The sequence below is a fragment of the Orcinus orca genome, chromosome 14, assembly GCF_937001465.1.
Source record: "Orcinus orca chromosome 14, mOrcOrc1.1, whole genome shotgun sequence".
Taxonomy (NCBI): Eukaryota; Metazoa; Chordata; class Mammalia; order Artiodactyla; family Delphinidae; genus Orcinus; species Orcinus orca.
This window is the reverse complement of record NC_064572.1, coordinates 58,896,642-58,923,864: the sequence shown is the minus strand read 5'-3', so window position 1 is coordinate 58,923,864 and position 27,223 is coordinate 58,896,642. Positions and strand designations below refer to the sequence as shown.

Genomic DNA, 27,223 nt, shown 5'->3' with positions numbered 1-27,223 from the left:
GCATTGAAGCTACCCAGTGCCTCTTTCTTGTCTAGATATTTTTAATCATTATATTTTTCTAGTATTTAGTAAAGGTTAGCTTTTCAGGTTAGTCTTCCCCCTCTACAAAGTGTTTTGTTTTTTAAATTTGTGTCAACATTTAAAAATCAAGAAATTTTACCTTCACATCCAGATCTCTGACTTCTCTTGAAAATCCGGTGGTAAAGATCCTACACTCCTGCATGGCATAAACTCTCCTGCCGCTGAATGGTGATTTCAACTAATAGAGTACCCCATTCACACAGCCTATACCTACCTACCCTTAGCCATCCCACTTCTCTCATTCAGGTTATTTGCTTAGGCTGGTAGGCATTTGTGTTTTTGCACCTTGAAATGAAGGTTGGCTGAATTTTGAACTGAACTGTCTGAATGACTGTTCATGGTATAAATGTAGCTTTAGAAACACTTGAGATTCCTCTCACTATAAAAAGTAAAGCAGCAAAATTTTTGGAATGTTCCCAGCAACAAACTACAAAACAGGGAAGAATTTAAGCAAAACACTGTGTAGACTTCCCTGTCTTCTTGTATGATAATAATAATAGCAAAACATTTATTGAACATTTACTATGTAACAGGCACTGGTAATATTTTTTATGTGTTTTTAGTATTGAATTCTCACAACAAACCCATGAAGTAAATAGGACTTATTTACATGGTACTCTGCTGCTTATGTTTTTGTACTAATTGGTCCTTTAAAGGGATCATTAAGTTTGGGTCTTGATAAAATACATCATGTCTTCTGTCTGAATATAAACTTTCTTTTAATTTAAAAAAGAAAATATATCTCAAGGAAGAAACAACTAGTTATAAAGAATATTTTGAATCGATAAAACCAAAATAATAAGTGAGGTAAAAGAACAGTGTAGCATCACAGGATCAAGGCTCTGAACCTTTCTAGAATTATAATATTCATTTCTATATTTAAGTGGATCATCAAGCTTTTTGGATTATCTAGGAGACCTGTTGCCTGAAGTTGAGGGTGGTAATTAAGATCCCAGGCATGAGTCAGACAGACGTAGGCCCAAATCAAGTTATTTTATTTCTCTAAATCTAATTACTCTCATCTATAAGATGGAGATTAATAATAATACTTCATTAGGTTGTGCAGATTAAATGAGATCATAAAATAAAACATTTAACGTTTCCTGGCACATAGTGAATACTCAGTAAATATCGCTCATCATATCATCATTATTATTTTATTATCATACCTTTTTTGGTTCTGAATTTCTATATAAATAGCATATCAAATAGGTTTAAAGCAAAACACAAAAGAGATAAGCAGGAATTAGAGCAGTGTTTTTCAACCTTTGTTGGCTATCATCCATGGTAAGAAATATATTTTACATCACAACCCAGCTTATAACACATACTTATATAAAACTGAAATAAGATTTTTATAAAACGTTATCTTTATGCAGTACACTCTGTGATAGTCTGTTCTATTGTAATATATTCTGTTTTATTTTTAATGGTAGACACTAGTGGGTCACAATTTGCAATTTGAAAAACTTTTAGAGAATATATCTCTGACTACATTTCAAAGCTTAATATATTGTTTAATAAATGCCTTTTATTCATTATATTGTAAATGAAAGTTAGCAGTGTTTATGCCTCAATTAAATAGCATATGCTAGAAAAACTGCCAACCTAGCTAATCAGTCTAGCTAGTGGTTCTTAATTTTATGGATCCTGTTGAGAATCTGTTGAAAGCTATTCACTTACTAGAAAAATGCACAGACACAGAACATTCTTTATATAGTTTCAAGGGATTTATTGATTTCTTGAAGCCCGGCTAAGAATCTCTGCCACAATCTCTTAATTAAACAGGCAGTATACTAGGAAAGATAAAGAACACTAAACAAAATAAGAATAATTCAGAATTCGATTTTTTGAAATAATTGCTATGAAAGAAAGGACTAGGAAGTGGCTGGATTGGTAACAAACCGTTCTGTTTCTCGTTTCTGTTGATGTTTTGGAGAACACCAAATGACCTCTCTTCCGAGAAGGGGCAACAGTAACACCGCCAGTGGACTTGGTTGCTATGACAGTCAGTAAAGTTTCTGTCACTAAAGTCTTTCTTTTTCAAGGATCAGTCAACCACTATTTGCTTCTGTCTCGATGACTGATTAGACTATAGAAGTTCTCTGCCCCTTTCTGTGGTTCTTAGTAGCCTGTATAGAACTTTACCTAGTTCACTGGGTTGTTCTGTTATCTTATTACCTCTTTTCATTTTTTTAAAGAACTTTTTAAAGTTATGCTCATTGTTCCATATGTTAAAATGTATAACCAGCTAAGATCTCTCCCTGACACACGATGTTTAGGAACATTTACTCTAACATACTCATTCTCTTTGACTCATTTGAAAATCTTGATAACCTCACTGACATCTTTAAAATAAGTGAGGGTATTAAAATTTTTTCATTGGTTTTTCCCTCAAATATATGTTTTTCCCCAAGAAAATATGGAGAAATAATGTATATGTTATCTGGAAAGTGTTATATATAAATAATTCATTAGTTATTTTTCAGAAATTATTACTGATTTTACTGTATTTAAATCACTAGTTCTCCTAAAATCAGTTTTAATACCAGATATCAGCAAACTTCTTAAAAATCATGTACTTATAAGTTCTAACAATCATAATAGATACCACCATTTCTGATTGTCTTAGATTAAATGAGACTCATGAATATAACAAGCAGATATAGTTCATGTTTTTGCATTGGATTCTCATTTGGACAAACAATTGTAAAATATATTTTGGGATAGTTGAGGAAACTTGAATATAGACTATATTTTAGATAGAAATACCATTAACATGAAAAAATAGAGATTCATTTTTTTAAAGTAGATTATAAAACAGCCTATACAGTATGATCCCATATAGTTAAAAATGCATATATCAATGTCTGTGTGTATAGATAAAGATGTAAATGTTAATAGTGGTATTCTTGGTGATGGAAATATGGTGTTTTTATATCTTTTTTATTTATCATTATTCTTTAATTTTTTACAGTATAATTTACTGCTTTTGTAATAATTAAACTTTCTCAAAGTCACTAAGAAAACATCTAAAAATAACTAGATGTTATTTTCAGGAATTCCCTGGTGGTCCAGTGGTTAGGACTCTGTGCTTTCACTGCCAAGGGCACGGGTTTGATCCCTAGTCAGGGAACTAAGATCCTGCAAGCAGCACAGCATGGCCAAAAATTAAAAATAATAATAATTAGATGTTATTTTAAAGATGAATTTATTCAGTTTCATTTACAATAGCATGAAAAAACATAAAGTACTTAGGAACAAATTTAGCAAAAAGAATGCAAAACTTCTTCATTATAGAACATTACTGAGAGAAATTACAAGAGACCTAAATAAATGGAGTGATATACCATGTTCATGGAGAAGAAGACAGATCCATTATCTGTCCCCAGATGGATCTATAGAATCAATGCAAACCCCCAAAATTCCTAGTAGGCATTTTTGTGGAAATTGACAAGCAGATTTTAAAATTTACATGAAAATGCAAAGGACTTAGAATAGCCAAAACAATTTTGAAAAAGAAGAACAAAGATGGAGGACTTTACTGATTTCAGGATTTACTCTAAATCTTAGTGTGGTGCTGGTAACAAATAGACCAATGAGAAAAAAACAGGAAATCTAAAGATAGATCCACAAAAAATTCAATAGGAAAAGGACTTTTTTTAAAACATTTGGTGCTGGAACAACTGGATAAAACTGGAACTACTGAATAAACATATGGGGAGAAAATGAACTAACTCCATACACAAAAATACTTATGCCTTGATCATAAACCTATATGTGAAATCCAGAGTCATAAAGCTTCTAAAAGAAATAGAATATCTGCAAATTTGAAGTAGGTAAAGATTTCTTGGGCAAGAAACAAAAATCATTAACCATAAAACTAAAAACTTGATAAATTCGACCTCATCAAAATTTAAAATCTCTGCTTATCAAAAGATACCGTTATGAAAATGAAAAGCCAGACTGCAGCTTGGGAGACCATATTTCTCAATGCATTATCTGACAGAAGATCATATTGAGAATATGTAAAGAACACCAACAAATAAATAATGCAAGGACCAAAAAAAAAAAACCCACTAGAAATGGGCAAAAGATTTGAACAGATACTACATAAATGACCAATAAACATGAAAAAGTGCTCAACATCTTTAGTCATTAGGGATATGCAAATTAAAAGCATAAGACACCACTCACTAGAATATCCAATAGAATATGCACTAGAATAGCTAAAATCAAAAAGACTGTGATAACATGAAATCTTGCAAGAATGTAGAACAACTGGAGCTCCCATACTTCGCTAATGGGAATGAAAAATGGTACAATCACTTAGTCTTACAAATTCATCTTCTCTGTGACCCAGCAATTTTTCCTGGTTATTTACCCAAAAGAAATTAAAACATACGTCCAAAACAAGATTTGTACAAGAATGTTCATCACAGCCTTAGTCTTAATAGCACATAGTCCATAGTCTGAAATATGTAGCTACAAAAACATAAATCTAAGAGATGGTATCCACGGCTTTTTCTCTAATAGTGACAGTTTTTATTTGTATTGATTTGACATCGAGACTTAGCACATAATGGTTTAAAAGTTATCATTATAAATATGTAATATAGTAACATATAGGGTGTACTTCTTATTACCAAAGCCAAACAGAATCTAATCCAAACTTTTCATGTTATTAAACAGTAAATCTTACTTGGGGACAAAGTATTTTGGTGCATGTAAACTGAACTGAAACAAATCCCCTAAGCTTCACAAAGTGTTAAAACAGAATTGCTGGTGGCAAACATCATAAAATATTATAGCTTAAGGTAGAAATAAATTGTCAACCATACATAACAGAACTAGATCCATAGTAAAAGAAATTGTGCTGACTTGGCTTTGTGCCTTTTGTTTTGATAAAAGAAATGAGATGACCGGACTTTTTTTTTTTGACTGGGTTGGGTCTTCGTTGCTGAGCGTGGGCTTTCTCTCATTGCGGCGAGCAGGGTGCTACTCTTCATTGTGGTGTGTAGGCCTCTCATTGCGGTGGCTTCTTTTGTTGCAGAGCATGGGCTCTGGGCGTGCGGGCTTCAGTAGTTGTGGCCCGGCTTAGTTGCCCAGCGGCATGTGGGATCTTCCCAGACCTGGGATTGAACCCGTGTCCTCTGCATTGGCAGGCGGATTCTTGACCACTGTGCCACCAGGGAAGTCCCAATAACCGGACTTTGAGGGGTTTTTGGGTTCTTTTGTTTGCTTGTTTGTTTTTTTGTTTTGTTTTGTTTTGTTTCAGTATTCTTGCTACACATGCTAAACAGTGAATTCTCTAATTTTGCTTATATATAACTTTTAAAATGCAAATAAAAAAGTTTAGACTTAAGAATTCATGTGTAACACACTGAACTTAACTTTAAAATCTTTTTCATGTGGCACTAAAACACAGGTTCTAAAATGGATCAATAACATTCAGTATTATCCAGTGACCTGGCAAGTGCATTCCAGTTCCTTTTAATTATTGGATTATCTACTAGACTGCACTTGTTCCAAACCTCCACATAAATATGGAGGCATATTTTTAATATATGAAGAATAAGCATTTCATTTGAAATATTAACAAATAAGTATATGAATGAATGAACCACAACCTTTAGAGATCCTAATTACAGTGTGGTGGGAAGGATAAGGAGTCAAAGTAACCTGTAATTGCTGACTCTCAAATTAGCTATGGCATACTTACTACCTTGTGATTTATTTACCTCTTCTTACTTTATATTAGTTCCCTATCTCCGAAATACCTCTACTCATTTGTGCAACAAAGGATCTTTGTTGAGTGCCTCCCCTGTGCCAAGGATCATGCTTGGTGCTAGGTACAGTGTGGTAAACAAGATAGACGTCATCCACCCTTACAGAAGGTGTGGAGCAATACCGAGGTGAGGTTTGGAACACTGTTACAGAAACTATCCAGGATATGCTGACAGCCTGGGCCCAGATGTGAGGGTTGCAGGAAGGAGACAGAATTCAGGAGATTTATCACGGATAGGACTTGACTGCTTGGATGCAGAGGTTGAGGGAGAGAATGAGTCAAGGATGATGGATAGTTTTTAGTTTGGACATTTCATTCAGTTCTTTTATATCTTATATGGTAATAGCCTGTTGACTACCAAATGTAATCCTACTTTTTGCAGTAACCCTTGTATTTTTCATCGCCCCCCCACCGCCACCACCACCACCCTTTTTTTAATTTGGTAGGTATTCTGAAGTTTCTCTTCCTTTTTTGTTTTGTTTGTTTTGGAAGGCCACCCTCAAGCTACAGGAACCCACTTTGCCTGTCAAGTGCCTGGAAATATACATCTCCCAGATGGCTCTTAACTAATGACTTAAGGGCATAGGAATATGAGAGCCCAACTCCCTTGCCTTGGGTTGGGAGCACACAAATTGTTGGAACTGTAAATCCTACATTATAGCTCAGAATTCCCCTGCAGATTAGGCTAATGCTACATAATGGTATAATATATCAAATTAATTAATAATTGTATATTTTATCAAAATAATATGTAAACATATTTTTAAAGTCAAAAAATGCTAGAAAAGAGGATCTCTTAACAAAAAATAAAGTCCCATATGCCCCCTGCTCTCCAGAAATTAACCTGTTTAACTCTTTTCCTCTTTCTTGCTGGTATTTGTCTCAATTTCTAAGCAGTATCATACTCAGTTATCTCTTGAATTTAGAGTTTATATAATCTATTGACATCCTATCTTGGTAGATGAGTTTAGCTTTGTTACCCTTCTCCTACCCCTCCCACCACTCTCCCAGTATAGTTACATCAAAATGTTTTATTAAGTCAATATTCAGTGTTTCGTTTTTGTGATCATACGTTTATGTTGAGCCAAGTAATTAAATTTTTGTAAAATGTTTTATTCTTCCTAAAGTTAATAATTACCTCATATTTCATTTCTTTAATTTTCTTTGAGCTAATGGCTAAAACTTCTCACATACTCTAACAGCTCTGTAAAATTTCTCTCAATGCAGTTTTCCAGCTGCATTGCCAGCTGAACTTGCCAATAGTGCTACTTGTTCTACCTTTCCTACGTATTTTCTTCATGGAGAGCTCCATAATCTGATGTAAAATGGACTAGTTGCTGCCCAGCAGCTGTTTTGGAACTTTCCTTTACTGTCATCTTGGAGATTCCCCCTTGCTTCCTACTTGTGTTAGAGTTGCTGTTAACTAGACATTACCTTTTCATTTTTCTTGGCTTATTCTCTTGTTTTGGTGGAGCTCAAATTCTAATAACATCTTTGAAAAAAGGAGCATGTAAAATACATTTTTTTCTGTAGTTCCCACATCTAAAGATAATTTTATTTAACCACCATCGTTATCATTATCATGATGCATAGTTGATCATTTGGCTAGGTATAGAATTCTAGATTGAAAATAATTTTCACTCTCAATTTTGAAAGCATTCCTCTAGTTTCCAATATTGCTGTTGAGAAGCCATTTTAAGATATTATTTTTACCCCTAATAGTCTGAAGTTTCCACAGAATGAGGCCTTGGGTAGTATTTTTTCTTCATTCATCATACCAAACAATTCATGGGATTTTTTTACTCTTTTAAAGCTCAGTTCTGATAAATTTCAATTATTATTATATGTTTAATAATTTCCTCCCCACTATTTTCTGTTCTTTCTTTTTGGAACTCCTGTTAATCTGTTACAGGATCACTATACTGATTCTCTAATTTTTTCTTTTCTCTTATATTGTCTCTCTGTTTATCTTTTTGTTCTTTCTAGAAGAGTTCCTCAACTTTGTCTTTGAGTCTTTTTACTGAATTTCTTTTGGCTATCACATTTTTAATATCTGAGAGCTCACTCCTATTCTGTATCTTTTCATAATATCCTTTTCTTATCTATTTTTAAGATATTAACAATTTTTTGTCTTCATCTTTAATCTCTGTTTCCTCTGAATTTGTTTATTCCATTCATTTGGTACAGTTTTTCTCTTTAACATGAGAAACTTCTCCCACTTACCTGGCAATCTCTAGCTGTCTATCCAAAATAAGAGTAAGGTGCTAAACTGATCATGAGTGAGACTTATTGACTTGTAGGCTTCACTGTAGGGTGGTTAGGTGCAGTAGCTTTGAGGGTTGTAGGACTGCCAATGTCATTATCTTTTTATCTTCTTATTGGGACTGTTAATTTTCTCCAGAAAAAAACCCCTCCTGGCTCCTGACTGAAGGGTATGTGTATAAGACCATCTCTCACCATTTTGAAGCCAGACTAGGGGAAGGGATTTCATTATACATAATAATTGCCCTATTTTTAGTTCCATACCTCACTCTGTCCTTTTCTTTTTAATTTATTTATTTTATTTATTTATTTATTTTTGGCTGCATTGGGTCTTCGTTGCTGTGTGCAGGCTTTTTTTTTTTTTTTTTCCTCTAGTTGCAGAGAGCGGGGGCTACTCTTCTTTGAGGTGTGAGGGCTTCTCATTGCAGTGGCTTCTCTTGTTGCAGAGCACAGGCTCTAGGCTTGCGGGCTTCAGTAGTTGTGGCTCGCCAGCTCTAGAGCGCAGACTCAGTAGTTGTGGCGCACAGGCTTAGTTGCTCCACAGCATGTGGGATCTTCCTGGACCAGGGCTCGAACCTGTGTCCCCTGCATTGGCAGGCGGATTCTTAACCACTGTGCCACTAGGGAAGCCCTCACTCTGTCCTTTTCTATGTCCAGTGGCCCTAAATCCAGAATTTCTCTGGTTTAAATTTTCTAGTCTCTTGCTGAGATAGGGAAAGGGTGGTTGTCTGATTGCCTTGAGGAGGGTATCATTCAGTAACCATTTTCTGTCCCTGCCTCATCCCTGCTTCCCTGTTATCTTCTGTTACTGAGTCTTTCAGGGTTCTACAGAGATCTTCTTCTAGTCTCTGAAGGCTTTTAGGTTTGGCCTTCTTTCCCTCTGTGAAACCTTGCCTCCGTCTGTTTTCTGTATTCACATATTATGATATCTCTCCATTTCAGTGAAGATGGAATTTTGTATCTGTTTCTTATTGTATTGGAGTGGTTTTAAGATATACAGAGAGAAGACGTGTCTTTACATTGCCATCCTAAAATCAAGTCCAGTAGTAGCTCTTGATGAGCCTAATCCCAAGTGAGTCTGAAGAAAACAGTTCAAAGAACTTTTACCATGTGGGATTTCCCAGCCATCGAAATACCACTATAGACTTAAACATATATATATACACATATATATGTGTGTGTGTATATGTATGTATATATGTGTGTGTGTATATATATATATTTGGGTAGACATGGGCCTAAAGTTTGCCTTCTTGGGCTCATAGCTATCTAAGAGGTCAGTTCTCAGTATAGGCTGACCCCAAGGCTCCAGAAGTTCCCTGATTTGGGAGTTTGCAGGGGCTAATGACACTTTTCCCTACCTCAGCTTGAAACCAATTAAAAGAGTCAGGTGGAGATCAAAATATCAGCTTTATCACTAATAAACACTAGATAGGTAGATTTGGCTTGGGTGTGTAGCAGTGAGCTTCCTAATGTAAAACTACACTCTTCCATTATGAGGCCACTACCCTAGTTATAACCACAACACCTGAGACTGCTTGTAGGCAGTTTAAAATCTCCCCTCCCCCTAAAGGCTCTGAAATGAGTCAGAACAGCCCATTAATTAAATCAACTCTTAGGCAACACTGAACCCAAGGCTGAAAATTCATTCCCTATTCTATTTCCCATTCCAAAGTGTTTCTAGCCATCCCAGCTCATATAGCTCATCAGGCATTCTGCAGTGAGGTTAAATAACAATGTTAACGTATTTCAATAATGTCAACTGCAAAGATTTGCTCCAAAAATTGAATATATATCCTTTCCCCATTATAAAGTTCCTAGGGAAAAATTAAAATCCTAAACAGGAAATCCTTTTGTAAGTTAAAGTCCAAAGAAAGTTTATTGCTTAATCTTAAGTAATAAACTCCTCCCCATTTTCTTTGTCTGGTTAGTCTCAGCCAGTTTTCAATGCCTGGCTGGAGTCAGGATACCCTCAGCATCTTCAGCCTAAGCTGGCTGTACTTGGAATGTATGTGGGTCTTTCAATGCCACAGAAGTTACATTAGTTCTATGCCAAGTCCCATATGAGCGTCACTGTTTAAAAAAAAAATCCAAAGAGTCAGTATGACATGCAAGATTATCACAGCACTGGCCCCACATCCATTTATTTTAAAAATGCCTGTGGAAGGGTATACCAAGCAAAATTATGTTCCCAGAGCCTGATATTTACTGTTGCCAAAGACCACAGCAGAGATAAGTGGCATCAGAGTGAAGGAAGGTAAATGAAAATCTTCATTTCTGGTTCAACAAGATAGTTATTTACTGTCAAATTATAATCAAAAGTTTGCCTAGTGAACAGAGTCAGAACAAAGGGAATTCAGTTTAGACAAACTTAATTCCAGTCATCAGGCTGCAACCATATCTACCCAAAGCTGTGTCTATTAGATCAGATACTTGAGTCAGCTTGACAAGGAGCATCTTTTTCATTTGACTTGAATTGGTGTTTGGTTGGGAGGATCCTTTCTAACCCTGAGATTCTGTGAATTTGATGGTTTTTCAATCTACATTACTGAGTTCTTTGCTTTTTCCATGAAGTTTCACATTTATTTCTACAACTGAAGAAGGAATAGAAATACTGCTAGTACGTGTGTACTGTTTCAGAGCCTGGAACCTTCTGGGACCTGATAAGGTAGAGCTGCTAAACACCTAACAGCAGCAGTTTCTACCTGATAAGGTAGAGCTGCTAAACACATAACAGAAGCAGTGGCTTCTTTGATATCAGACAGGTCCCCAACTGCGGGAAGCTAGAGTCAGTCTTTTGGTAGGTGTAATTGTTCACAGTTCTGGTGTCCTCGAGTATTGCTAAGAAATTAATTTCCTTGTGTCTCACTCAGAAGGAGAACTACATAGGATCAACATGAGAAAAAGGTCTGTCTTGCTTAGAGCAGTGTGTTTTGAGTCTTTATTCAGGGAAGTAATAATAACAGTCAAATTGGAGGGCTATTTGAATGGGTACCAAGCACTAACCTGTCACAGACATTCTTCCTGCAGGATTCCCAACAAGAAACAGAAGTACCTTTGACAACTGTTGTGACCTTTGTGGACATTACCCAGAAGCCAGAGCCTCCAAGAGGCCAACCCAGAATGGACTGGAAATTGCCATTCGACTTCTTCTTTCCCTTCAAAATGGTATTCAGCAGAGGAGTAGACTCTCAAAAAGGCTCAGTCTCTCCCATTCTTATCCTGTGTCTCTTACTACTTGGAGTTCTCAACCTAGAGACTAAGTGAAAAAAAGGAGAAGAAGCAGATTTCAATTTTTCCCATGGGAAGTTCAGAGGCACCCTGCTTATCTTGGCTAAACAGATCCTCACCTACTCATGACCAGAGGAGAGCATTTAGGAAAACAGAGGACCTAAATGAAGGAGTGGAATTGCTGGGCAATACGGTAACTTTATGTTTAATCTACTGAGGAACTGCCAAACTACTTTCCAAACTGGCTGCACCACCAGCAGTATGTGAGGGTTCCAGTTTCTCCACATCCTTCCCAATATTTGTTATTTTTATATTAGGCATCCTAATGGGTGTGAAATGATATCTCATTGTGATCTACCATGCCTTTTTAAACTGTAGTGTATGAGATCTTACACTAGAAATGAGCACATCTGCTCTTCCAAGGCAGGAATACCGTAAGTATTCTTTTCCTCTCTACCCCTCTGCTAATTTGATTAGCTTGTAAGCTTAGTTTCCAATTACAAAGCTGCTTAACATATCTTAGATAAGATTTTATGATGTTCTTATCTCCAGTCACTCCCCTTGTAACAGACCTTTGAAAAACATTTTTTTTGTTTTTTGCGGTACACAGGCCTCTCACTGTTGTGGCCTCTCCCGTTGCGGGGCACAGGCTCCGGGCGCAGGCTCAGCGGCCATGACCCATGGGCCCAGCCGCTCCGCGGCATGTGGGATCTTCCTGGACCGGGGCACGAACCCATGTCCCCTGCATCGGCAGGTGGACTCTCAACCACTGCGCCACAAGGGAAGCCCTGAAAAACATTTTTTAAAATCATCTAGAGAATAATGCAGTGTTCTTCCCTCCCTTTATTTATACAGGAGGTCTCTTACTGCACGAGGTCTCTATTGTAATAATGTATACAATTTAAGGAGCAAGTTTTACTGTAAAGGGGTATGTGCAATTTGGATAGAATGAAATTGAAATCCCAGCTGGCCCGTTACAGGTGTGGAGAAACAGGTACTCTCGGATACTTTTAGTGAGAACATAAACTGGTAGAAACTTGGAGAGAAGGGCAAATAGCTATTTAATATGTATCAAAAGCCTTAAAAATGTTCACAAACTTTAACCCAACAATTCCACTTATTAGACATTATGGGGGGGGATGTCCAACAATAGGGAATTAGTTAAGTAAACTATGATGTATCCATAGATTGCAATGTTGTACAACCACCGAAAATTGAGTAGACCTGGCTTTATTGCCATAAGAAAACATTCATGATCTATTTTTAGTGAATAAAATAGGCTACAAAATAGTACATATACTTTATGGTGCTATTTTTGTAAAACAAAAAATATTTATACATATGTACTTAAACATCTGGAAAGCTAACATGTCTAAAATGGGAATTTTTTCTTAATAATAAGCATTTCTGATTTTTATAATCAGAGAAAATAAAACTGTATTTTAAAGAAAATATTTGTTCTCCAGGAAAAACCTCCCTGTTTATTGTATATAGGAATGTTCCTTATTTATGAGTAACTTCCCATTTCTGTTGATATATTTGCTTGTTTGGCATTCTGGGCCTGTCTTTTAAAGCAGGGGTTCCTAAAGGCCAGTCACATCATAAACTGGGGTTCTTTAAAAATGCTGATTCCTCGGCCCTGCATCTAGAGATTCTAATTCACTTGGGGCTCAAAGAATCTGTATCTTTTAAAAGCCTTCCTGGTGCTTCTGATGTTCAGCCTGGTTTGTGAAACTACAAAGTTATATTGCATAGTCTGGCTGAAACTGGTTAAGTGTTTGTCCTAACATTGCCAACTCATGTAACATGTCTACCGGCCTAGCCTACTCCCTTTTCTCGGAGAATCCCCTCCACACAGAGCTCTGCTGTGTTGGAGTTATCTGCATGACCCCTCCTCTCCCTGCCACAGCTGACTAGACCAAAAATGGAGTCCTGGACCAAGTTAGGCCAGTAAGATTTTCTCTCTAGGAATATGAAACTAGGATGAAGTCTAAAAGTCAGTGGGGAGGAGGCACTAAAGATATTTTAGGGCTGAGGAAGCCATTTTCCACCAGATGTTCACTAATGAAGAGTGTATCTTAAACGGAGAAAAAAGAAGCAGATTGCAGACAGAAGTGTAAATAGGAAACCCAGAAATGGAGGAGAATATTGGTTCCCAACTTCCAGTTCCTTGTACCCACCTGTTATGACATCCAATTTTACCTTCTGCTCTTCTTTACATTTTACTCTTTCTAGTAAATTGTTTTGTTTGAATAAGTTTCTGTTACTAACAATTAAAGAACCTGAGACTAAGATAACTTTATTTTTTAAAAGATTTATTTATTTTATTTTTGTCTGCATCAGGTCTTAGTTGTGGCACGCGGGATCTTTCATTGCAGCGCGCGGGCTCTTCACTGCAGCATGCAGGCTTCTCTCTAGTTGTGGCGTGCAGGCTCCAGAGCGTGTGTGCTCTGTAGTTGTGGCGCGTGGGTTCCAGAGCTCATGGGCTCTGTAGTTTGTGGCACGCAGGCTCTCTAGTTGAGGCGCACGAGCTCAGTAGTTGTGGCATGCGGGCTGTTACCCCGCAGCCCGTGGGATCTTAGTTCCCTGACCAGGGATGCAACCTGTGTCCCCTGCATTGTAAGGCGGATTCTTTACCACTGGACCACCAGGGAAGTCCCCTAAGATAACTTTAACCTAGTACTCTATGGCAGGTAAAGATGCAGTCTTCAATCCTGCATTCTTATAGTCAAGTTCTAAATAGTCCACTTCCTTTGTGACTTTCTGGTCATGTCCAGCCCTATTTCCACTTGCTGAGACAAAAGTTAAATCCCTCCAATCCAAATAGAATCACCTTTTTTTTTTTAAGTTACGTGAAGGAAAGATACCATGGCTGTATTATTTCCTTGATTTCTTTTTTCTTTCTTTCTTCATTTTTTTGGTTATATTCACTAGTTTGTTTTATTTTCTATTTCCTTCATTTCTATGGAAAGGCAAACTAGATTATAATTCTGGTATTTGATTTTTCCCAACCCACAGTCACATATCCCACTCCTTTCTCTTTATTGGTGAAGTAGAATATTAATAGTAAGACAGTAATGAAAATAAATAGAAAATATTTGGACAATGTTAAAGGATTTTCATATTTGATCTTTTTGTTTTGTTTTGTTTTGTTTGCGGCACGCGGGCCTCTCACTGCTGTGGCCTCTCCCGCCGCGGAGCACAGGCTCCGGATGCGCAGGCTCAGCGGCCATGGCTCACAGGCCCAGCCCCTCCGCTGCACGTGGGATCCTCCCGGACCGGGGCACGAACCCACGTCCCCCGCATCGGCAGGCGGACTCTCAACCACTGCGCCACCAGGGAAGCCCCATATTTGATCTTAACAATGCTATAGGCTAATTTATGTAGAATATAGTATATAGAATATAGGCAAGTATAGAAGATAGACAAGGGCATTATTATTAACACATTGCTTATTTGAGAAAACTAAGCCCAAGGAAGTTATTTGAGATAACTAAGCCCAAGGAAATTAAGTCCATTCATTTATCAAATATTTATTGGCTATTATGTGCCAGGAATATACTTCCCTGCTCTTGGGAGCTTATATTCTAGCAGGGAAGGCAGACAAACAATTAACATAAGGTGATGTGTGGGTTAAGGACACATGAAGAACAGAACAGCACTTCCTGAGTGGAGAAAGCCTCTGTCCCTAATGATTTTAGCTATACCCACAGTTACCTATTTTGTTCTAAGTTCATGGTGAGAATCTTAAAAGCTCAAGTACCCAATGAAACTACTGGAGGGCAGTTTTATTTCTTTTGTATCCCCTACCCTACTTTAAATCCAAAGTGCTCAAAACTTAACACATGTTCGGTGTTCTCATCCGTCACCCAAAAGAATTGCTCCCCTCATCTATTTCCTAACACTGTGTTGCAGCACCACCAGATTTGCAACTACCCCTCCTTGTCTCTCACCCTCCCCCTTTCAAGAGTTAGCGAGGTAACCTCTCCCTCCTTTATGCTCCCTGCCCCCTACTGGAGCCTTTTCCCCAGCCATCATTTCTTTACTTGGGCCTTTGCGATAGGCTAACCAAGCTCCCAGCTTATACCCCTCTTTACTGATTTCAGACACACAAATCTGATCATGCCACTCCAGTACTTTAAAAGTCATGGTTCTCTAACTTTGAGGATGGTAAAACTTGAAACCTTTAGCATGGCACAGAAATTTTGCAAGATGCGCCTACCCCACCCAACACCCCATCTATCACGTCCCACATGCAGCCTCTCCTCATAGGGTGTCTCCTGCCTCTGCATATTACATTCCCTCTTCCTCCTGTGATCCTGCTCCCCTCTTATACGTGAACTACTTCTTGTCCTTCAAAGCACGATTTGAGGGCTTCCCTGGTGGCGCGGTGGTCGAGAGTCCGCCTGCCAATGCAAGGGACACGGGTTCGTGACCCGATCTGGAAAGATCCCGCATGCCGCGGAGCGGCTGGGCCCGTGAGCCATGGCCGCTGAGCCTGCGCTCCGCAACGGGAGAGGCAACAACAGTGAGAGGCCCGCGTACCACAAAAAAAAAAAAAAACACAATTCGAATATCTGCTCTTTTCAAAGCCTTGCCTGTTGTGCCCCTGGGCACCCCCTCCTCTAATATTAATCACACAGTGCTGTAATCTTTTGCTCACCTGTCTGCCTTCTCATAAGGCTATGGACTGATCTAGAGAGATGATGATGTCTTCCTCCAAACCTAGGGAATGCCTGCTACATGAAGTAGCCAACGTTTTAAGAGCGAGGGAATGAATAAATAGGCTCAGCAATGTTCTCAGGGACAACTACGCAAGGGGCAAGATGCCTTCCTCGTCACCGACCTCCACCCAAGTGCTCTGCCCTCCCCAACCCCCCACGTGCCCAGCGTGCCCAGCACTACCTCTGTGCCTATGCAGGAATGTGCCCTTTGAGGAAAACACAGCAAGTATAACAGAGGGAGAGAGTCTGAGCTCTAATTTAAAGGGTGGATCCGCATTCACCTTTGGAATGGTGTCAATTGCCAGGGATTAAATACAACTATTTTAAACTACAGTAGTCTCACCAATGCCCTTGCTGAACGAGAGTTGGGCTGGGACACTTGGGGAAATCTCCAGGCGACTAGGGGGCAAATCATTTTATCACAGTGCCACCATATTTCCATTGAGGCAGCAGAAGTTTGCCGGGATTGTGGGATCCTCAAATTGTGTACATTGATCCAACCGATTGATATTTCTGAGGTGTGCCTGGGATATGATGATCAACAGTGACAAACACACCGTATGGGATCGACCAGCAGCTGAGGGATCCAGGCATCTTTTCTGCCTCCCTGTAAGGCCCGATGGGCGACCCTCTTCAGCCCAGTTCCCGTCTGCTCCTGGGACATGGACATTCACCCAGAGCGCTCCAGCCCCGCCCCGTCGCCCCCGCCCCCGCCCCGCCACCCCAGTCGTCCGCCTGGCCTCAGCGGGCTGGGCTCGCCACGTGGAGCGCGGGCCCGATTCTCAGAAGGCGCCTACGCCATTGCCGCGGCGCAACTCCGGGCCGGCCCCTTGCGTCGCGTCAACAGCGGAGGCCGCGCGGCCTGGGTTTATTCCAACGCTGTGGACGTAACGTCATCCTTGCGGGACGTGGACGGAAGAAAAGGGAGTGTAAGCCGGCTCCAGAATCCGTCCGCGTGTAGTACGGGCCGGGCGCCGGGGCTGGGCGACTGCGTTCAGGAAGGTACGGGCGGGCGGCGAGGATGGCGGGGACAGTGGCGGGAATGGGGTGGCGCCGGTGCCTCCGCGGGGGCTGAGGCGTCGCCCGGGCTTGGGCGAGGGAAGGTGTGTGCGCAGGGTCGCGGGCGACCGAGGGGGCTGCCGGGGCGCGCGGCCGCAGCAGGGTGGCGGGTCGGGCCCGCGAGTGAGTGTGGGAGCGCGGAGGGATGGTGGCGGGCTGGGCCGCCCAGAGCGCGTTGCACCGCCACATGCCCGGGCGCGGAGGCCCAGGCGCAGCGGGGACTGCGGGCACCCGAACTCCGTGGCAGCCCTCGGATACACCCAAATGCAGGAACTGATCCATGTGGAGGCTTGACGACCCAGCGGACCCCTTCTCCGCCCAGGAGTCCGGAGCCAGCTTCCAGTGCACCTGCATGGGTGGTGGGGTTTCACCCTGTTTGTGACTGTCCACACGGCGACTCTCAGGGGCGTGTGTGTGCAGTCCCTCGCAGCCCGCCCGGGCTTTCGTTATCCCCTCTTGAAAACCATTCCCCCCCACCCCGCAGCCGGAGAGCTCGCTCACCACCGCCTTTCGCAGCGTGGCATACGGTCTGTGAAGAGTTCCTTCTGGCACATCAGGGCGGGCCCAGATCCATCCCCTCCCCCATCACCTTTCTCTGCTCTAGAGGCGGTGAGCTTTATCTAGAGGCGGTGAACCATATACCAAGCCTGTGTTTCTGGGCGACGTTTGTTGAGACTAAAGTTCAGTTCTCTCTTCAAGTAAGAAAGATAAGGGCTTTCTATTTAGAACCTGTAAAAAGGTACTTGAGAAATGTCTTGAATCAAAACATGGAAACTTTTCATTTGATGACATGGAGTCTAGACAGACACACATAACCTTTGCTCCCTGGAATTAGCCGTGTACTTTTTGAGGGCATAATAAATTCTGGCAGGATGAACTATCCTTTGCAGTGAGGTAGGGGTCAGTCAGAGGCCATGAGAGAGGCAGGGAGGCCTGATTTCTAGATCAGTCTTCAACCTGATAACTTACCTTAAACATTCAGAGCTTTCAGTTATTCATAGATAAGAGAGAGGTAAACAGTCCATAAATATAATTTATGATTACATCTGTCTATCAGAGGATATGGAATTCTTTGTGCCTGTGACAGGTCCTGAAAGAAAGAAAGAAATGCATTGTAAGATATCATTAGTGTCTGAAAGACAGACAGAGGAGAGCAGATGTTTATTGAGCATCTCTTGTACCCAGGCATTCCATGCATTCTTTCACAATAATTCTATGAAGTCCTTACTGTTATTGTCCCTAGTTTACAGATGAGGAAACTGAGACTTAGAAAGATTGGAAGACCCACAGCTAGCAAGGCACACAGCTAGCAAGTGCGAAGCTTGAACCTAAATCTCTCCAACTCCAAAATCCTTGTGTCCCATGTTTACCATGCTGTCAGTGGGAAGTTTATAATCTAGTTGGGAAAATCAGCAGTAGCACATGAACCAGTCAGAAATTAATGCTAGAGTTGCTGGGGAAAGTTTGTGAAGGAGATAGAATTAGAATTTTAGTGTCACTATTTGATTATTTTACCCTTTTGGCTCTTCTAGGGTTATTTTGGAGAATTCATATGTAAATAATTGTTTAGCAATAATTACTGAAGGAATTTGTAAAAGCAGCAAATATAGATCATGGGCTCATATCATGCTTCAGTGTTATGCAAATAATTTTCTCTTGGGACCTTCCATACTGTCACAAACACTGAAGTCAACAGAGAGCACTTAACACTTTCTATTGCCTATTAGAGGCCATATCTTTTACAACAGATGTATCCTGCCAGTCTCTTCTCTCTTCTTTCTGTACCTTTGTGCAGTATAAATTGAAGAGCATTAACCATTCCTTGTTTCTCTTCACTTTGGGGCAAAATGCTAGTCTTTTGAGGCATGTTTAAGCACGTTGAGGCATGTTTAAGAGGGTTGAATATATCTACCAATACATAGAGAAGTTAAAAGGAGACCCGCAAGCAAAGAACACACAGTGTTTTTCTTATCTTGTGAAAACAACCATGTCCCTGTAGTGTAACAGCTGCAATAATGAATGGCATATTCTCTGTGTTTTTATATATATATATGTGTGTGTATATATTTGTATATATATGTATATATGAAGATAGATAGATGAAGAAGCCCCCTACCTATTTGTGAAATAAACTGATCTTTGTCTAAAACTTGACCTACCGTGGGAAAATGCCCACAGCCACTATGTTCTCAGCTCTGAGATTTCTAGGTATGTACTCATCCTCCAAGAGATGTGCCCACGGTCATTTCAGATGTCAGCCATTTGCAGACATTGCCACTCCTTCCCAGGGATTCAAGAGTGTGCTTTGGATTCCTGTGGACGGCAAGAAGAAAGACAAAACAGCAGCCTCCGACCTTTCCTCCCTTTTCTTGTGTCAGCAAGGATCAAGCTGACGTTTCAAATATGTGGTTTTCAGAGTTCTGTCGGGAGGTGCGAGCAGGAAGGTGGAGATGGCTGCTTACGGAATGTTGAATCTGTTTTTTGATCTGTTGGAGACTCCTTAATGGTATAGGAATTGTGGTGAAGATTTAATATCAATACGTAAACATTATACCTTAAAGATTTTTTTGTCACTCAAAATATTCATAATCCTTAGTTTCAATTTGTTTACATAAAAACTAAAATGGTTGGGACTTCCCGGGGGCACAGTGGTTAAGAATCTGCCTGCCAGTGCAGGGGACACTGGTTCGAGCCCTGGTCCAGGAAGATCCCACATGCCGTGGAGCAACTAAGCCCATGCGCCACAGCTACTGAGCCCGCACGCTGCAACTACTGAAGCGCACGCTCCGCAACAAGAGAAGCCACCACAATGAGAAGCCCGTGCACTGCAACAAAGAGTAGCCCCCGCTCCCCGCAACTAGAGAAAGCCCGCGCGCAGCAACGAAGACCCAACGCAGCCAAAAAATAATTAATTAATTAATTTTAAAGAAAAAACCAAGATGGTTGTAAGAAAGGAAGAATAGAGTCAGAGCCTGGGAAGGAGCCATTTGTTTTTTCTCTCTTTTCTATGTGTAGAAGAGGTGGGAGTTCCTCTAATACAGGGGAGTTTGGAGCAGGAGAGTCAAGTTTTTACTCTCAGTGTGGGGAGGTGGACGAAAGTAAAGTGAATTGTCTAGTATTTTGATTCTTCATTTTTTAAAATGCATTCTGCAGATACCTTGGTCAGTGACCACCTCGCAGCATGTTGAGTCGAGTCTGCCGCTCTGGGTCCCCGTCCTTCACCCACCGTCTCCTGCCCTGGGTCCAATCCACAACACTCTCCAGATCTTGTAGGTACCGTAGGAAACATAAATATGTGGGAGGTTTGGTCCAAGTGTGTTTCAACAAGGTTTTAAAAAGTAAAAAAAATGTAATTTGGCAGAATTGGACAAAGGCGGTAAGCAAGGAGGCAGCCTACTGGTGAAACGTCGTGTTTGTATTTATCAATAAAGTGAAATTTTTGGAGGGGATAGATAGGTTTATGGCATAGATTATGGTGATGGTTTCACGAGTGTATACTTACCTGCAAACTCATCAACTTGTGTACATTAATTTTGTACAGCTTTTGGTATGTCAAATAAATAACTCAAAATTTAAAAAAAATTTTAAAGATAAAGTGTTACCTTTATTTAATCCCCCAGGATTTTTTGCACGCTCTTTTTCTTCATTCCTTCTTTGTAATTCAGTGTTTAATTTTGAGATAATTATAGATTCACTTGCAGTTGCAAGAATTAATACAGAGAGATCCCTTATACCCTTTCCCCAGTTATCGCAGTATCTCAACCAGGGTATTGACCAGGGTGGATAGAGTCAAGATAAGATTTCCATCACTATAGGATCCTTCAAGTTTCTCTTTTCTAGTTGTCCTCTCCTTTCTGTCCCTAACCCCTGGCAGCCTCTAATCTGTGCTCCATTTTTATAATTTTTAAATGTTATATAAATGAAATCATACAGTATGTGACCTTTGGGGGTGACTTGTTTTACTCAGCGTAAATCTCTGGAGATTCATCTAAGTTCTTGTGTCTGTCAGTTTGTTCATTTTTATTACTGAATAGGATTTAATGGTATGGGGGTACCACGGTTAGTGTAACCATTCACCATTGAAGAACAACTGGTTGTTTAACATTTTTTGTCTGTTATGAATAAGGCTGCTGTGAACATTCGTGTATAGGACTTTGTGTGCACATAGTTTTGGTTATCTGGGATAAATGTCCAAAAGTTCAGTTTCTGGGTTGTATGTTAGCTGCATGTGGTAGTTAGTTTTATAAGAAATGGCAAACTGTTTTTGCAGAGCGGCTGTACCATTTTACATTCACACCAGCAATGTATGAGTGATCCACTTTCTCTTCATCCTCACCAGCATTTGATGTTGCCACTCTTTGATTTTATCCATTTTGATAGATATATAATGATATCTCACTGTGGTTTTAAATTCCTTTTCTCTATTGACCAGTGAGGTTGGACATCTTTTCATGTGCTTATTTGCTGACTGTATATCCTCGTCAGTGAAATGTCATTTGCTCATTTTTAATTGGATTGTTTGGTTTTCTACTTTTGAACTTTGAGAGTTTTTTAATGTCTTCTACAGAGTAGTCCTCGGTCGGATTTGTGATTAGAAAGTATTTTCTCCCAATTTGTAGCTTGACATTTTAGTCTCTTAACAGGGTCTTTCACAGAGGAAAGTTTTTTTTTACTTTGATGAGGTCCAGTTTATCAGTTTTTCATTTTATGGATTGTACATGTGAGGTCAAGTCTAAGAACTCTTTGTATAGCCTTAGATCCTGAAGATTTCCTGTTTCTTTTTCTAAAAATTTTGAACTTTTGCATTGAAGTCCATGACCCATTTTGGTTTTGTTTTGTTTTTTTAGCATTTTTAGTGGAGTATAATTGCTTTACCTTGTTTTGTTAGTTGCTGCTGTATAACAGTGAATCAGCTATACATAATACATATATCCCCATATCCCCTCCCTCTTGAGCCTCCCTCCCACCCTCCCTATCCCACCCCTCTAGGTGGTCACAAAGCCCCGAGCTGATCTCGCTGTGCTGTGTGGCTGCTTCCCGCTAGCTATCTGTTTTACATTTGGTAGTGTATATATGTCAATACCACTCTTTCACTTCATCCCAGCTTACCCTTCCACTCCCCATGTCCCTAAGTCCATTCTCTACTCTGTGTCTTTATTCCTGTCCTGCCCCTATGTTCTTCAGAACCTTTTTTTTTTTAGATTCCATATATATGCCTTAGCATATGGTATTTGTTTTTCTCTTTCTGACTTACTTTACTCTGTATGACAGACTCTAGGTCCATCCACCTCACTACAAGTAACTCAATTTTGTTTCTTTTTATGGCTCAGTAATATTCCATTGTATACATGTGCTACATCTTCTGTATCCACTCATCTGTCGATGGACACTTAGGTTGTTTCCATGTCCTGGCTATTGTAAATAGTGCTGCAGTGAACATTGTGGTACATGACTCTTTTTGAATTATGGTTTTCTCTGAGTATATGCCCAGTAATCGGATTGCTGGGTCATACGGTAGTTCTATTTTTAGTTTTTTAAGGAACCTCCATACTGTTCTCCATAGTGGCTGTAGCAATTTACATTCCCACCAACAGTGCAAGAGGGTTCCCTTTTCTCCACACCCTCTCCAGCATTTATTGTTTGTAGATTTTTTGATGATGGCCATTCTGACCGGTGTGAAGTGATACCTCATTGTAGTTTTGATTTGCATTTCTCTAATGATTAGTGATTTTGGCATCCTTTCATGTGTTTGTTGGTACTCTGTATATCTTCTTTGGAGAAATGTCCATTTAGGTCTTCTGCCCATTTTTGGATTGGGTTGTTTGTTTTTCTGATATTGAGCTGCATGAGTTGCTTGTATATTTTGGAGATTAATCATTTGTCATTTGCTTCGTTTGCAAATATTTTCTCCCATTATGAGGATTGTCTTTTTGTCTTGTTTATGGTTTCCTTTGCTGTGCAAAAGCTTTTAAGTTTCATTAGGTCCCATTTGTTTATTTTTGTTTTTATTTCCATTTCTCTAGGAGGTGGATCAAAAAGGATCTTGCTGTGATTTATGTCATAGAGTGTTCTGCCTATGTTTTCCTCTAAGAGTTTTATAGTGTCTGGCCTTACATTTAGGTCTTTAATCCATTTTCAGTTTATTTTTGTGTATGGTGTTAGGGAGTGTTCTAATTTCATTCTTTTACATGTAGCTGTCCAGTTTTCCCAGCACCATTTATTGAAGAGGCTGTCTTTTCTCCATTGTATATTCTCGCTTCCTTTGTCAAAGATAAGGTGACCATATGTGCATGGATTTATCTCTCGGCTTTCTTTCCTGTTCCATTGATCTGTATGTCTGTTTTTGGGCCAGTACCATACTGTCTCAATTACTGTAGCTTTGTAGTATAGTCTGAAGTCAGGGAGCCTGATTCCTCCAGCTCCGTTTTTCTTTCTCAAGGCTGCTTTGGCTGTTCGTGGTCTTTCGTGTTAACATACAAATTGTATAATTTTTTGTTCTAGTTCTGTGAAAAATGCCATTGGTAATTTGACAGGGACTGTATTGAATCTGTAGATTGCTTTGGCTAGTATAGTCATTTTCGCAATGTTGATTCTTCCAGTCTAAGAGCATAGTATATCTCTCCATCTGTTTGTATCATCTTTAATTTCTTTCATCAGTGTCTTGTAGTTTTCTGCATACAGGTCTTTTGTCTCCTTAGGTAGGTTTATTCCTAGGTATTTTATTCTTTTTGTTGCAATGGTAAATGGGAGTGTTTCCTTAATTTCTCTTTCAGATTTTTCATCATTAGTGTATAGGAATGCAGGAGATTTCTGTGCATTAATTTTGTATCCTGCTACTTTACCAGATTCATAGATTAGCTCTAGTAGTTTTCTGCTGGCATCATTAGGATTCTCTAGTGTAGTATCATGTCATCTGCACACAGTGACAGTTTCACTTCTTCTTTTCCGATTTGGACTCATTGTATTTCTTTTTCCATCTCTGATTGCTGTGGCTAAAACTTCCAAAACTATGTTGAATAATAGTGGTGAGAGTGGGCAACCTTGTCTTATTCCTGAACTTAGTGGAAATCGTTTCAGTTTTTCACCATTAAGGACAATGTTGGTGTGGGTTTGTCATATATGGCCTTTATTATGTTGAGGAAAATTCCCTCTATGCCTACTTTCTGCAGGGTTTTTATCACAAATGGGTGTTGAATTTTGTTGAAAGCTTTCTCTGCATCGATTGAGATGATCATATGGCTTTTCTCCTTCAATTTGCTAATATGGTGTATCACATTGATTGATTTGCGTATGTTGAAGAATCCTTGTATTCCTGGGATAAACCCCACTTGATCATGGTGTATGAACCTTTCCATGTGCTGTTGGATTCTGTTTGCTAGTATTTTGTTGAGGATTTTTGCATCTATGTTCATCAGTGATACTGGCCTATAGTTTTCTTTCTTTGTGACATCTCTGTCTGGTTTTGGTATCAGGGTGATGGTGGCCTCATAGAATGAGTTTGGGAGTGTTCCTCCCTCTGCTATGTTTTGGAAGTTTGAGAATGACAGGTGTTAGATCTTCTTTAAATGTGTGATAGAATTCGCCTGTGAAGACATCTGGTCCTGGGCTTTTGTTTGTTGGAAGACTTTTAATCACCAATTTCAGTGCTTGTGACTGGTCTGTTCTTATTTTCTATTTCTTCCTGGTTCAGTCTCGGAAGGTTGTGCATTTCTAAGAATTTGTCCGTTTCTTCCAGGTTGTCCATTTTATTGGCATAGAGTTGCTTGTAGTAATCTCTCACGATCCTTTGTATTTCTGCAGTGTCAGTTGTTACTTCTCCTTTTTCATTTCTAATTCTATTGATTTGAATCTTCTCCCTGTTTTTCTCGATGAGTCTGGCTAATGATTTATCAATTTTGTTTATCTTCTCAAAGAACCAGCTTTTAGTTTTATTGATCTTTGCTATCATTTCTTTCATTTCTTTTTCATTTATTTCTGATCTGATCTTTATGATTTCTTTCCTTCTGCTAACTTTGGGGTTTTTTTGTTCTTTCTCTAATTGCTTTAGATGTAAGGTTAGGTGGTTTATTTGAGATGTTTCTTGTTTCTTAAGGTAGGATTGTATTGCTATAAACTTCTCTCTTAGAACTGCTTTTGCTGCATCCCATAGGTTTTCGGTCGTCATGTTTTCATTGTGATTTTTTTCTAGGTATTTTTGGATTTCCTCTTTGACTTCTTCAGTGATCTCTTGGTTATTAAGTAGTGTATTGTTTAGCCTGCACGTGCTTGTATTTTTTACAGATCTTTTCCTGTAATTTATATCTAGTCTCATAGCGTTGTGGTCGGAAAAGATACTTGATACAATTTCAGTTTTCTTAAATTTACCAAGGCTTGATTTGTGACCCAAAATATGATCTATCCTGGAGAATGTTCCATGAGCACTTGAGAAGAATGTGTATTCTGTTGTTTTTGGATGGAATGTCCTATAAATATCAATTAAGTCCATCTTGTTTAATGTATCATTTAAAGCTTGTGTTTCCTTATTTATTTTTATTTTGGATGATCTGTCCATTGGTGAAAGTGGGGTGTTAAAGTCCCCTACTGTGATTGTGTTACTGTCAATTTCCCCTTTTATGGCTGTTAGCATTTGCCTTATGTATTGAGGTGCTCCTATGTTGGGTGCATAACTATTTACAATTGTTATATCTTCCTCTTGGATTGATCCCTTGATCATTAATGTAGTGTCCTTCTTTGTCTCTTCTAATAGTCTTTATTTTAAAGTCTATTTTGTCTGATATGAGAATTGCAACTCCAGCTTTCTTTTGATTTCCATTTGCATGGAATATCTCTTTCCATCCTCTCACTTTCAGTCTGTATGTGTCCCTCGGTCTGAAGTGGGTCTCTTGTAGACAGCTTATATACGGGTCTTGTTTTTGTATTCATTCAGCCAGTCTATGTCTTTTGGTTGGAGCATTTAAACCATTTACATTTAATGTAATTATTGATATATATGTTCCTATTCCCATTTCCTTAATTGTGTTGGGTTTGTTATTGTAGGTCTTTTCCTTCTCTTGTGTTTCCTTCCTAGAGAAGTTCCTTTAGCGTTTGTTGTAAAGCTGGTTTGGTGGTGCTGAATTCTCTTAGCTTTTGCTTGTCTATAAAGGTTTTAAATTCTCTGTCGAATCTGAATGAGATCCTTGCTGGGTAGAGTAATCTTGGTTGTAGGTTTTTCCCTTTCATCACTTCAAATATGTGCTGCCACTCCCTCTGGCTTGCAGAGTTTCTGCTGAAAGCTCAGCTGTTAATCTTATGGGGATTCCTTTGTATGTTATTTGTTGCTTTTCCCTTGCTGCTTTTTTTTTTTTTTTTTTTTGCGGTACATGGGCCTCCCACTGCCGTGGCCTCTCTCATTGCAGAGCACAGGCTCTGGATGTGCAGGCCCAGCGGCCATGGCTCAGGCCCAGCCACTCCACAGCATGTGGGATCCTCCTGGACTGGGGCACGAACTCGTGTCCCCTGCACCGGCAGGCGGACTCTCAACCACTGCGCCACCAGGGAAGCCCTCCCTTGCTGCTTTTAATACTTTCTTTGTATTTAATTTTTGATAGTTTGATTAATATATGTCTTGGTGTGTTTCTCCTTGGATTTATCCTGTATGGGACTCTCTGCACTTCCTGGACTTGACTGACTATTTCCTTTCTCATATTAGGGAAGTTTCCAACTATAATCTCTTCAAATATTTTCTCAGTCCCTTCATTTTTCTCCTCTTCTTCTGGGACCCCTGTAATTCAAATGTTGGTACGTTTAATGTTGTCCCAGAGGTCTCTGAGACTGTCCTCAATTTTTTTCGTTCTTTTTTCTTTATTCTGCTCTGCAGTAGTTATTTCCACTATTTTGTCTTCCAGGTCACTTATCCATTCTCTTCTGCATCAGTTATTCTGGTATTGATTCCTTTTAGAGAATTTTTAATTTCATTTACTGTGTTGTTCATCATTGTTTATTTGCTCTTTAGTTCTTCTAGGTCCTTGTTAAATGTTTCTTGTATTGTCTCCATTTTATTTCCAAGATTTTGGATCATCTTTACTGTCATTACTCTGAA

General features: G+C 39.5%; 2 protein-coding genes across 18 annotated transcripts in view; both read left to right on the top strand.

Moving 5' to 3' along the window:
- The window catches only part of TCTN3 (tectonic family member 3), a 29,230-nt gene extending 15,571 nt beyond the window's left edge, over positions 1–13,659 (top strand). For 5 of the 7 annotated variants that reach the window (XM_033425632.2, XM_033425635.2, XM_033425634.2 and 2 more), the window contains one exon: positions 11,147–13,659. In XM_033425632.2, coding sequence (XP_033281523.1) covers positions 11,147–11,398 — 252 coding nt within the window. In that variant the 3' untranslated portion in view covers positions 11,399–13,659. The remainder of the gene's footprint in view (positions 1–11,146) is intronic. The other 2 variants (XM_033425633.2, XM_004268375.3) reach the window with 1 other exon arrangement.
- Positions 13,660–16,830: 3,171 nt separating this feature from the next.
- ALDH18A1 (aldehyde dehydrogenase 18 family member A1) overlaps positions 16,831–27,223 on the top strand; it is a 71,021-nt gene continuing 60,628 nt past the window's right edge. For 3 of the 11 annotated variants that reach the window (XM_049697007.1, XM_004268373.4, XM_033425629.2), the window contains exons 1-2: positions 16,950–17,088; positions 20,299–20,414. In XM_049697007.1, the coding sequence (XP_049552964.1) occupies positions 20,327–20,414 (88 nt within the window). In that variant the 5' untranslated portion in view covers positions 16,950–17,088; positions 20,299–20,326. Of the gene's footprint in view, positions 17,089–20,298; positions 20,415–27,223 lie in introns of all 11 variants that reach the window. The other 8 variants (XM_049697008.1, XM_049697006.1, XM_049697005.1 and 5 more) reach the window with 8 other exon arrangements.